Consider the following 12,787-nt stretch of genomic DNA (forward strand, 5'->3'; position numbering starts at 1 on the left):
CACATAATCCCATGAAACCCCTACATACAGACAAAGAGCCGGAAAATAAACATGGTAAAATCCACATTAAAAAAACAAATGGTATCACTAAAATCTTCGGGTTGGTTACCACTCACCTAAACCTAAGTCCCACAGCTCCGCCATCAAACAAAAATTTCCTTCTCAAACAGCTCATGCTCAGACCCCATCTTTCCTCCAAGGTTAGGACACAAAATGTATCAACTTAGCAGCAACAGACCATTCGAGAAAAATCATAATAGCAGTCACCTTTTTCATGTCATTGTGAACATCACTGACTCACAGCAATGATTATAAAATGATCATTCTTCAGAGATCACAAACTCTTGCCTCTCTCCCGATAACCTTCATATATATCTCAGCCTTGCCCTCGGGCTTTAGTTGATAGTGAATCCAGATTAACACATGAAACTCTTCCAAGTTCCTGTTGATGGCATTCAGCGCATTAGGGTAATCTTCTTGATGGAATCCAAACCAAGTGCGCTGCCATTTTGCACAAGCAGATTCGGTACAGTCACCACGGATACCCTGCTTCTTGAGTGCAGGTTCACGTCCTCTGCCTCGACAGTGCGGCATCAACGAGCCGCTCCTTGAACTCATCGTCGCTGATGGTGAGCATGTCCTTTATCGACATCTGAACGCCCCTGACCCTCAAGGTCTCGTACCTGGGCCTGATCCTCCCCTCCAAGCTGAACGCGAAGTAGTGCGGGAACTCGGTGAGCTCTGTGGCCGGATCCTTGCCCATGCCATCGGCGAGGAACTTGAGCTTGGGCGTGAGGTTGGTCTCGATGCCGTAGGAGAGGATGGCGGGGGCGCGGCGAATAATGGTGCAGACGGCGGGGTCAGGGAGCCCCGTGGCTTCGCCGAGGAACAGGAGCTTGGGGAGGAGGGTGCGGTCGACGGAGAAGGCGAGGAGCAGGGCGGCGGCGAGCGGGAGCGGTCTCCGGCGCAGGGAGATGCGGTGGCGAAGGAAGTGGAGCGCGGGGCTGAGGGTGTCCGGGATGGACGCGGCGAGGAGGCGAGGGGAGCGGACCACCGCGGCGCGGAGGAGCGGAGGGGGCAGCGGCGCGGCGGCGGAGAGGAAGCGCAGGGACTCCTCCGGGGGAGAGGTGAGGAGCGCCGGGAAGGCCGCGAAGACGCGGGAGGCGTCGCCCGCGGAGAGCCCGTGCGAGAGGAGGAGGCGGAGGGAGTCGTGGAGGAGCGGGAGCGGCGCCGAGCGGAGCTCTGGGTGTAGGGCGAGGAGCGGGAATGGGTCAAGGTGGAGCTCGGCCGATAGAAAGTGGAGCTTGCGGCGGAACTCCACGCCGCCGCCGCCGCCGACGCCGACGGCGGCGGCGGCACGGCGGGCGGGCGGGGTCGGGGTTGGGGTGGGAGGTGGAGGCAGAGGCGGAAGGCTCGTGTGGGCAAGCATGACGGCGCCGGAGTTGGGGTTTTGGGGAGGCTGCTCGGTTTATCCACTGCACAACTCTGCTGACCGGGGAGGCGATAACGAAGCTTACAGTTTACAAGGCTTGGCCCCGAGGCCGTAGCTGCGCGGCGGGCCGGCCTTGCACAACGTCGTGTTCTCATCCTGGGCCTGGCTCAGTGCCTCACTATGCTTTCCCTTTTCATCCTCCGTTTTTCTGTTTATTATTCTTTTTATATATTCGTTATGTTATTGTTACTTTTTTTTGCGAGAAATCAACCGATCTATTAATAATCATCAACAGTATTACAAATAACCTAAAAAATAAAGAAAATTATAAATTGGTACTCGGACCACCTAGCGACGACTACAAACACTAGCACGAGCCGAAGGCGCGCCGCTGTCCTCGCCCCTCCAACACCGGAGTCAGGCAAAGCTTGTCGTAGTAGAGCTTGTTGTAGTAGACAAACGAGAAGTCGTCGTGCTATGGTCCCAAAGGACCAGTGCACCAGAGCAGCAACCATCGCCAATGATGACAACCGTAGATCGGAAGAGACTATCATGAAACCACACCAATAAACACGGAAACCGACCGGATCCTAGGAGATCCGACGGGCACACAACTCCACGCACCCTCCATCAGCGCTAGATGCACCACCGGAGCGAGGATAGGGAGGGGAGGACCTTATTCTGACTTCAGGATGTAGCCGCCGCCTCACCATCCCAAAACAGAGACTGAAAAGAAAACTAAATTAAGAACGGAAACTCCCCGCCGGCGAGGGACCATGGTCCGCCACACCTCCAAGGCCCCAAGGCCACCGGAGGTGGAGCGGACCAGCGGTATCGCCGGCGAGGAGGACGGAACCCTAGATGGGTTTTGTGGCTTCTTTCCGCCGCCTCCTGCCTTGGCACGTATTTTATTGTTACCTTAGGTTTGTTAGTTTAAGTTTCTTATTTTCTTTCTGAATTTTTATGAAATTACTTTAGTTTGTACTTTTATGTGTCTAGTGAGTTCTTCAACCAGGGCCGAAAAGTTATAGAATTACATTATAAAAAAGTTATCTGGTCAATTAAAAAACCATGTTGAAACCCGAAGAACGGGCTCAAAAACCAATCCTTGAAGCTCGAGCACCACTAATCTACATAGCCAAGGTAACATACATGATTGAACTCAACAGACACCAACATAGCAAGGGCAAATCCAAAGAGGGTCACTCGGAGTTTTAAAACCCTTTTATTTTTTAAGGAGATAGTTTCTTTTAAAAATTTAAAGGTGTAAGGGTATTTTACCCTTATCCATTATTTTGGTATCTATGACACCGTGCTAGAGTATTTGGACTAATACATGTCTACAAGATGACTTTCAGGTATTAGCCAAAGAGGTATGATGGTGTAGCAATGGAACAAGAAGGCAACGGGAGACCCCCCCCCAATTCGACGAAAAATCAGCAAGTTTCTCAGAGCCTGGCCGGTCCCAGATCCGGTTGGACCGGCCCCGGCACCGGACAGCCCGGCCACCAACCGGACCCAAGCACCGGTGCCATCCGGGCATGTTCCAAGTAAAGAAGGGCAAGCCCTCCGGCCGGCGTCCGGTCGCCGGCCCGGTTTGGACCGGCCGCTCCGGTCCATGGCCCGGCCGGACCGGCACCGGACCGAGCGGCCCGGCCAGCAACCGGCCTTTGCGCTCGTGCCATCCGGCGCCATCCGAGAACCTCGTACGCCTCGCCTGGTCAAGACCCGGTCCCGGCTCCGTTGGAAACCGGCCGCCCGGTCCGTGGCCTGGTCCGACCGGCCGTGGACCGGCTCGTCCGGCGCCAAATCCGGTCGACCGGGTTCCTCGACGAATCTGCTGATGTGGCAAGTGACCAACGGCCATATTTCGAAGAACACTATAAATAGGCCTTCTCCTACCTCTGAACAGTTAGGCAACATACTACAAGTTGTTCTTGAGCTCTCTCTCTCTTACTCCATTGCTAGAAACACCAAAAGCCTCGCATCTACCTCCTCCTCCACCCAAACTCAAATCCCTCCGGGAATCATTAGAGGAGGACCCGATCTACCGTTTTACCAAGCCAAATCTCATTCCCCCTTGTATTCATTGAGAAGCTTGCTTCCTAGGGTTCCTTGGAAACCCTAGGTGGGCAAGAGGAGTCCGAAGCATCCGGCCGTGGATTTGCTCCGGCAAGATTGTGAAGGTTTGGAGGCTACCTCAAAGTCTACCACAAGTGAGTGAGCTATTCCTTCGTGGGATAGGCTCCGGAGAATAGGGTGAGCCTTCGTGGCGCGGGGAATCCTTCGTGGGACCTCCACTCCTCCAAACGTGACGTACCTTGTTGCAAAGCAAGGGAACACGGGAATACATCCTCGTCTCCGCGTGCTATCGGCTATCTCTAACCGAACTCCTTACTTGTGATTTAATCGCCTCGTGAGAGCCTTCGTGCTCGAGTTAGTTGTATCCTCATATAGGTTGCTTCACCTAGTTTGCATTAGGCTCATCTTTATATTCCGCAAAGCCTAATATTGCAAAGAAAGAATTAAAATATGTAGAAACCTATTCACCCCCCCCTCTAGGTTTACCATCTCTATACTTTCAATTGGTATCAGAGCCTGGACTCTTATTAAGGGCTTCACCGCCTTAAGAGTGAGATGGATAAACTATTCGAGGGTCTAGATGAAGACTCTAACCTTTCGGTTAAAGAAATGAAATCTAGATTCTTGGCATATGATGCCGAGAAGAAGAAAAAGGAGGATGAGCTACAAAGCCAAATGGCGAGATGTCCGCCATGCTTAAGAACTTGACTAGTGGGCCTTCTAGTACGGCTTCGGCCTCACTAGGGAGCTATCGCGAAGTCAACCATGACTATCCCAAAAACACTTCACCCATGCCTCATATAAACCATAGTGGGAATGTTCCCCATTTTGATGGAACTCACTTTCCTTTTTGGAAATCTTCTATGGAATCTCATATTCGCAGCTGCAGCGTGGAGTTGTGGGAGATCATTGTTCATGGATACCGGGAGCCACAAGATCCCATTCGGTTGACCTCCACCGAATTCTACAACCGTCAACTCAACGCCTCCGCCCGTGACAAGATTAGGAGTGGCATCAACCGCAAGCTCCTTGATCAAGTCAATGACATAGAGTCCACTAAAGAGTTGTGGGATCGAATCGTAGTACTCCAAGAGGGAACCGATTTGATTCAATCCGCTCTTTATGAGACCGCAAAGCAAGAGGCTCATCAATTCATGATTCGATAAGGAGAGTCCGTGGCCGATGCTTATGCAAGACTTGGTGCCCTTAGAGTAAGGGTCAAGGGACTCGGTGTTGAGAAGTACAATGACGGCTTCGAGATGAATGAAGCATTTATAAAGTCCAAGGTCATTGCTATGATTGCCGTCAAACAAGAAGACACCAATCTTGCACTCAACTTACAAATCATGACCAAGAGTGCCGACCTCAACTCCGATGATCTAGTCTCCTATGTGGCCGCCAATGAAAACATGGCCAAAGCGGGAAAGAGGCTCATGGCAATGAACCGTGTTGATGAAGCTTCACACAACCATGAAGCGCCACGCAATCTTGCTCTCAAAGCTAGGGCCGATCATGGAGGAGAAGAAGAATATGAATTTGAAGAAGAGGAAGAGATGACCTCAACTAGTGACATTGGTACCGACTTTGCCTTCTTTGCCAAGAAGTACAAGGGAAAGCTTCCAACGCTCTTCAATGACAAGAAGAAGAAGAGAACTTGCTACAACTGTGATGAAGATAGCCACTTTGCAAATGAGTGCCCTTATGAGAAAAGGGTAGACAAGCCAAAGTTCATCAAAGGGGTCAAGCCAAGGTTGAAGCCAAACCCAATCAATGATCGATACAAGAAGAACAAGGGAAGGGCTTTTGTTGGAGCCGAGTACTTGTCCGATGAAGAAGAGGAAGATGAGGAGAAGGAGGCTGGAGTGGCCGGTTTGGCTTTCTCTAAGCCTGGGTCACTCTTCACATATGACTACTCCAAGGATTACTCCACGGAGAATGGTGTTGGCTCTTCCTTCATGGCAAGAACAACTCAAGACGATGACTCCGATGACTCTCTTCCCTCTACAATCGTTGGCTCTTGTCTAATGGCAAGAGAAACCAAGGTAATGGAACCTCCACCTTCCCTATCTAGTGTTCTTGATGATGAAAATGAAAATCAAGATGAATTAATTGTGCTTAAGGAACTTTACAATGTTAGATGCACCCTTCGTGGTGAAGCTCTTGTCAAGTTTGATTTCTTGATGGACTCTCTCAAAGAAAAGGATGAGTCCATTGAGGAATTAGAATATCAATTGAATGAAAAGGAACCGAGATTCAATCTCCTAAGACAAGAGCTAAAAACCGAAAGGTGCATATCTCAAGGCCTTAAGCAACAAATTGAAACTTATGAACTTGATAAAGTTAAGGACCTAGAAACTATTGATAGGGCTCAATCTTTGACTCAAGTGCTCCATACCTCAAAGGAGGAACTTGAAGTTGCTCATGCTTCTCTCACTAGGGATCTTGACCACCTTGAAAGAGCTAACAAGCTTGTAAAGGATGAGCTCAAGAAACTTGGAGAGAATCATGACCTACTCCAAGAAACCTACATGAAAGCACTTGAATCAATGAAGGATCCCATTGTTGTTGAAAAGCATGCTAGTTCCCCTACATCTTTTACTAGTGAGCATGCTAAGCTTGTTGAGGAACATGTTCGTTTACAAGAGCAACTCTCTTTGCATGTTGAGACTGTTATCACCAGAATTTGACCGAGTCAGAAGTGGGCCGCGATCAAGATGGACTTGAAGATATATATATAGAAGAAATACGTGAATCGGCCTTACATGCAAAGTCTGGGCTAGTTTGCCCTTGTATCTGTAACATATTAGATTACGTGTCGGTTAGGAGTCGTAGTTTTACCCGTGCACGGTTAGGTGCACGCCCGAATTAGAAAGTCCCTTGGACTATAAATATGTATCTAGGGTTTATGAAATAAACAACAACCAACGTTCAACACAAACAAATCTCGGCGCATCGCCAACTCCTTCGTCTCGAGGGTTTCTCCGGTAAGGACCATGCTGCCTAGATCGCATCTTGCGATCTAGGCAGCACAAGCCTACCTACGCTGTTCATGCGTTGCTCGTGTTGAAGCCTTTTTGATGGCGAGCAACGTAGTTATCTTAGATGTGTTAGGGTTAGCATTGTTCTTCGTATCATATGCTGTCGTAGTGCAACCCTTATGCATCTAGCCGCCCTTACACCTATCTTAGGTGTAGGGGCGGCACCCCGCTTGATCATAGTTTAGTAGATCCGATATGTTACGGTTGCTCCTTGTTCTGCAAGGATTAGTTTAATATCCGCAATAGTTAGGCCTTACAAAGGGTTGGAGGATCCAGCGGCGTGTAGGGTGTAGTTTGCTAGCCCTAGACAGGATGTTCCGGGGATCAACCTCGTGTTGGTTTTTAGGCCCTGTCTAGGATCGGCTTACGATCACCGTACGCGAGCGCGAGGCCCAATCGTGAGTAGGATGATCCGATTATGCGGTGAAAACCCTAAATCGTCGTAGATCGCATTAGCTTTATCTTGATCAAGCAGGACCACCATATATTCGGACACCTTGTACGAATCATGGGTGGATTGGCTCTTTGAGCCGATTCACAGGATAACCTGAGAGCCAATCGAGGCTCGTATTTAACGTTTACGTGTATGCCATGCAGGAAATAAGCGAGGCATCATCCAACACCTTCCTGACCAGGTATAGGTCAGGTGGCACGCCCTTGCGACAACGATCGGACGTGTGACCGAGGAGGCTTTGCGGGCCGTCGCTCCGAGGGACCGGGGCCAGCCGCAGCCCTAGTTGTTCCCGGCTCTACGGTGTTGCCGGCCGCTGCCCGCCGGTGGGTTTCGACCGCAACACATTCTCGGCACGCCCGGTGGGACGATCTTCGACATCCGCCGCATCGCCATCTACATCCGAGATGGCGGAAAGCACTCCGGCCAAGTACGAGGATCCGACCGACGAGCTCAAGAAGAAGCATGACGAGATCAAGGCAGTCCTCGAAGCCGAACTCATCGGCTCTTTCCACGGAACCCGCTCCCACGGCGTCAGGTGGAAGGGGTTCTCACCCGAAGGCGCACTCGATGGAGTGGACCCGTCCGCCCGTCAGAAGAACGCACCAGGTCGCTGCGTCAGGAGATCAACTACATGGTGGCTCATTCGCTGCATCGCCACTCTGAGAGCCTGGTAAACACTTTGGAGCGTGTCGCTCTGCGCGTGGTCCAGGAAATCATGAGCCACCGGTATTCTCCGTCGGGATCAGCTCTGGGGACTTACAAAGGAGAGATACCATTCCAGTCCCGTTCACCGTTGCCATGCGCATTGGCAGCACCAAGAGCGCCGATTTCACCGGCGTCCGCCGTTAACATGGTGGAGTATACTTACCATGGAGGGTGCCAGCCAGATCTCTCGTGCAATATCAAAATGGTAGGGCTTGGGCACCACTCTGGTAAGGACGGAGATGAGGGCAGCTGCTTGTTGGAGATATGCCCAAGAGGCAATAATAAACTGGTTATTATAATATCTTTGTGTTTATGATAAATGTTTGCATACCATGCTATAATTGTATTAACCGAAACATTGATACATGTGTGTTATGTAAACAACAAGGAGTCCCTAGTAAGCCTCTTATATAACTAGCTTGTTGATTAATAGATGATCATGGTTTCGTGATCATGAACATTGGATGTTATTAATAACAAGGTTATGTCATTAGTTGAATGATATAATGGACATACACCCAAATGAGCATAGCATAAGATCAAGTCATTAAGTTCAGCTTTGCTATAAGCTTTAGATACATAGTTGTCTTAGTCCTTTGACCATGAGATCATATAAATCACTTACACCGGAAGAGTACTTTGATTACATCAAACGCCATTGCGTAAATGGGTGGTTATAAAGATGGGATTAAGTATTTGGAAAGTGTGAGTTGACGCATATGGATCAATAGTGGGATTTGTCCATCCTGATGACGGATAGATATACTCTGGGCCCTCTCGGTGGAATGTCGTCTGAATAGCTTGCAAGCACATGATTGGATCATGAGAGATGACATACCACGGTACGAGTAAAGAGTACTTGTCGGTAACGAGGTTGAACAAGGTATGGAGATACCGAGGATCGAACCTCGGACAAGTAAAATATCGCGAGACAAAGGGAATCGGCATCGTATGTACATGGTTCAATCGATCACTAAGTTATCGCTGAATGTGTGGGAGCCATTATGGATCTCCTGATCCCGCTATTGGTTATTGGTCGGAGAGGAGTCTCGACCATGTCTACATAGTTCACGAACCGTAGGGTGACGCGCTTAAGGTTCGATGTCGCATAAGTAGATTCGGAATATGAGATGGAGTACGAAGTTTGTTCGGAGTCTCGGATGAGATCCAGGACATCACGAGGAGGTCCGGAATGGTCCGGAGAATAAGATTCATATATGGGAAGTTATTTTCCGGGGTTCGGAAAAAGTTTCGGTGTTTGACCGAAGCTTCTAGAAGGTTCTAGAGGGCCACCGGTGGGCCCACCACCCCGGGAGGGACCACATGGGCCAAGGGAGTGCAGCCTGGCCTAATGGGCCAGGGGCACCTAGCCCTCAAGGCCCAGCCGGCCAGCCCCCTAGGGATAAGATCAAATCCTGGAGGATAAGATCAAATCCCTAAAATCGAGGGAGCAATTTTGGAAGGGGAAGCAAACTTGGAAGGGGATGATTTCCGATCCCCCTTTCCTTCGTGCGGCTGGTGGGGCCCAAGGGGCTGCCTTGGCCGCCCCTCCCTCTATAAATAGAGGAGAGGGGCAGCCGGCCACTTGTCCCCACACACCAAAGTCTGCCGCCCCCCTCTCTCCTCCACCGCAAGTCTGCTCCGGCTTGGCGAAGCCCTGCAGCTTTTCTCCTCCACCACCACCACCACGCCGTCGTGCTGTTGGGATTCCGAGGGGATCTACCACACCTCCGCTGCCCGCCGGAACGGGAAAGGACGGGTTTCATCGACACCGTACGCACGACCGAGTACGGAAGTGCCGCCGGATTGCAAGCACGGAACGATCGTCTACACCAACAACGAGATTAATCTCGTAGGCTTTGGAATCTTCGAGGGTTAGTCTCATCTCCATCTCGTTGCTTCGATCTTGTAGATTAGATCTTGGGTGTTCCATAGATTAGATCTATTGGTTTTATTCGTCTTGCGGTAGGAAATTTTTTGTTTTCTATGCTTCGAACCCCTTCAGTGGTATCAGAGCCATGTCTATGCATAGATCTGTTGCACGAGTAGAACACAATGGTTTTGTGGGCGGTGATGCTTTTGTTGCTTTAGTTTGTGTACTTTGCTTCTTGCGGGATGGTGGGATGAAGCGGCCCGGGCTAACTTTACATGACCGCGTCTCATGAGACTTGCTCCACGCTTGACATGCAACTTGTATTGCATAAGTGGCTTTGCGGGTGTCTGTCTCTCCCACCATAGTGAAGATTGTAATTTACACTTCTATTGTCAACACTAGTATCACCGTTGTGGTTCATGTTCGTAGGTAGATTGGATCTTACTCGAAAACCCTAAACCACGTAAAATATGCAAACCAAATTAGAGGCGTCTAACTTGTTTTTGCAGTGGTTTGGTGATGTGATATGGCCATGATGTGATGATGATTATATTTGATGTATGAGATGTTCATTATTGTATTATGGCAACCGCAGGAGCCTAATGGTTATCTTTAATTTTTGTTAAAGACCTGCGTGTCTATTCATCATGTAATAGCTTTATTTCAAGTAGTTGTTATAGTAGCTATAAGTGATGGACAACCATGAAGCGGCGCCACCGACCTTGACGCCTATGTCGGTGATGATGGAGATCATGTCCGTGCTTTGGAGATGGAGATCAAAAGCACAAGAAGAAAGGCCATATCATATCACACATTATGAATTGCATGTGATGTTAATCCTTTTTATGCATCTTATTTTGCTTAGATCGCGACGGTAGCATTATAAGATGATCCCTCTCACTAAATATCAAGATAATAAAGTGTTCATCCTTAGTATGCACCGTTGCTAAGACTTGTCGTTTCGAAGCACCTCGTGATGATCGGGTGTGATAGACTCTACATGTGCATACAACGGGTGCAAGCCAGATTTGCACACGCGGATACCAAGGTTGCCTTGACGAGCCTAGCATGTACAGACATGGTCTCGGAACACGGGATACCGAAAGGTAGAGCATGAGTCATATGAATGATATGATGAACACTTTGAGTGTTCGCCTTTGAAGCTACATCTTTTCTCGTGAAGATCGGACTTGGTGTAGTGGATTTGGTTCGTGTAATCACTAAGACAATGCGAGGGATGTTGTTTTAAGTGGGAGTTCACCTAGTTAATTTCAGAATTAAAATTGAACTCAATTTATCATAAACTTAGTCTAAACTCTTTGCAAATATGTTGTAGATCATGGCGCCCCCTCCATCAATTTTAACCAGTTCCTAGAGAAAGAAAAGCTTAAGGGCAATGGTAGCAACTTCACTGACTGGTTCCGTCATGTGAGGATCTTCCTCACTGGTGGAAGCCTGCAATATGTGCTCGAAGCACCGCTAGGTCCCCCACCACCTCCTGCAGTGTCCGAGGACATTAGGAATGTCTATGAGACTCGGGCAACTCGGTACTCCGAAGTTCAGTGTGCCATCTTGTGCAGCTTAGAGGCAGAGCTCCAAAAGCGTTTTGAGCACCACGACCCATGTGAGATGATGCGTGAGCTCAAACTTATCTTTGAAACTCATGCGGCCGTGGAGAGCTATGAGGCCTCGAAGCAGTTCTTTACCTGCATGATGGAAGAGGGCAGCTCCGTTAGTGAGCACATGCTCGTCATGTCCGGGCATGCGAAGAAGCTCAATGACTTGGGGATGATGATCCCTAACAAGTTGGGTATTCATCGTGTCCTCCAATCACTGCCACCAAGTTACAAGAACTTCGTGATGAACTACAACATGCAGAACATGAACAAAGAGTTACCTGAACTCTTCTCCATGCTGAAGTCTGCTGAAGTAGAAATAAAGAAGGAGAACCAAGTGTTGATGGTCAACAAGACCACCGGTTCAAGAAGCAGGGCAAGCCTAACAAGGGCAACTTCAAGAAGGGCGGCAAGAAAGTTGCAGCGCCTCCTGAGAAGCCTAAGGCTGGTCCTAAGCCTGATACTGTGTGCTATTACTGCCAGGGGAAGGGGCACTGGAAGCGTAATTGCTCCAAATACTTGGCCGATCTGAAGAGCGGCAACATCAAGAAGAAAGGTATATTTGATATACATGTTATAGATGTCTATCTTACTGGTTCTCGTAGTAGTGCCTGGGTATTTGATACTGGTTCGGTTGCTCACATTTGTAACTCGAAACAGGAACTGCGGAATAAACGAAGCCTGGCGAGGGACGAGGTGACGATGCGCGTTGGAAATGGATCCAAAGTCGATGTGATCGCCGTCGGCACGCTCCCTCTACATCTACCTTCGGGATTAGTTTTAAACCTTAATAATTGTTATTTGGTACCTGCGTTGAGCATGAACATTATATCCGGATCTTGTTTGATGCAAGACGGTTATTCGTTTAAGTCCGAGAATAATGGTTGTTCGATTTATATGAGTAATGTCTTTTATGGCCATGCACCTGAGATGAATGGTTTATTCTTGTTAAATCTCGATAGTAGTGATACACATGTTCATAACATTGATGCTAAGCGAATTAAATTGAATGATAATTCTACTTATATGTGGCATCTGTCGTCTTGGTCATATTGGAGTGAAGCGCATGAAGAAACTCCATTCCGATGGACTTCTTGAGTCACTTGACTTTGAGTCACTTGACGGATGCGAAGCATGTCTAATGGGAAAAATGACTAAGACTCCATTTTCCGGAACAATGGAGCGAGCTACGTGACTTATTGGAAATCATACATACCGATGTGTGCGGACCAATGAGTGTAGCATCGCGCGGTGGTTATCGTTATGTTCTAACTTTCACGGATGATCTGAGTAGATATGGATATATTTACTTTATGAAACATAAGTCCGAGACTTTTGAGAAGTTCAAGGAATTCCAAAGTGAAGTAGAAAATCAGCGTAACAAGAAGATTAAGTTTCTGCGTTCTGATCGTGGAGGCGAATATCTGAGTTATGAGTTTGACATGCATTTAAAGAAATGCGGAATACTTTCACAATTGACACCGCCGGCAACACCACAGCGCAATGGTGTGTCCGAACGTCGTAATCGAACTCTCTTAGATATGGTTCGGTCTATGATGTCTCTTACCGATTTGCCGTTGTCGTTTT

General features: G+C 48.7%; 1 protein-coding gene across 1 annotated transcript; it reads right to left on the reverse strand.

Moving 5' to 3' along the window:
- Positions 1 to 353: 353 nt before the first annotated feature.
- On the reverse strand, positions 354 to 1,336 carry LOC124690442 (transcription termination factor MTEF1, chloroplastic-like; the record flags this gene model as incomplete). Its single annotated transcript, XM_047223828.1, has 1 exon — positions 354 to 1,336. A coding segment is annotated over one exon (771 nt), but the record flags the coding sequence as incomplete, so codon positions are not given.
- Between the last annotated feature and the right edge of the window lie 11,451 nt (positions 1,337 to 12,787).

The sequence above is a fragment of the Lolium rigidum genome, chromosome 2 (assembly GCF_022539505.1).
Source record: "Lolium rigidum isolate FL_2022 chromosome 2, APGP_CSIRO_Lrig_0.1, whole genome shotgun sequence".
Classification (NCBI taxonomy): Eukaryota; Viridiplantae; Streptophyta; class Magnoliopsida; order Poales; family Poaceae; genus Lolium; species Lolium rigidum.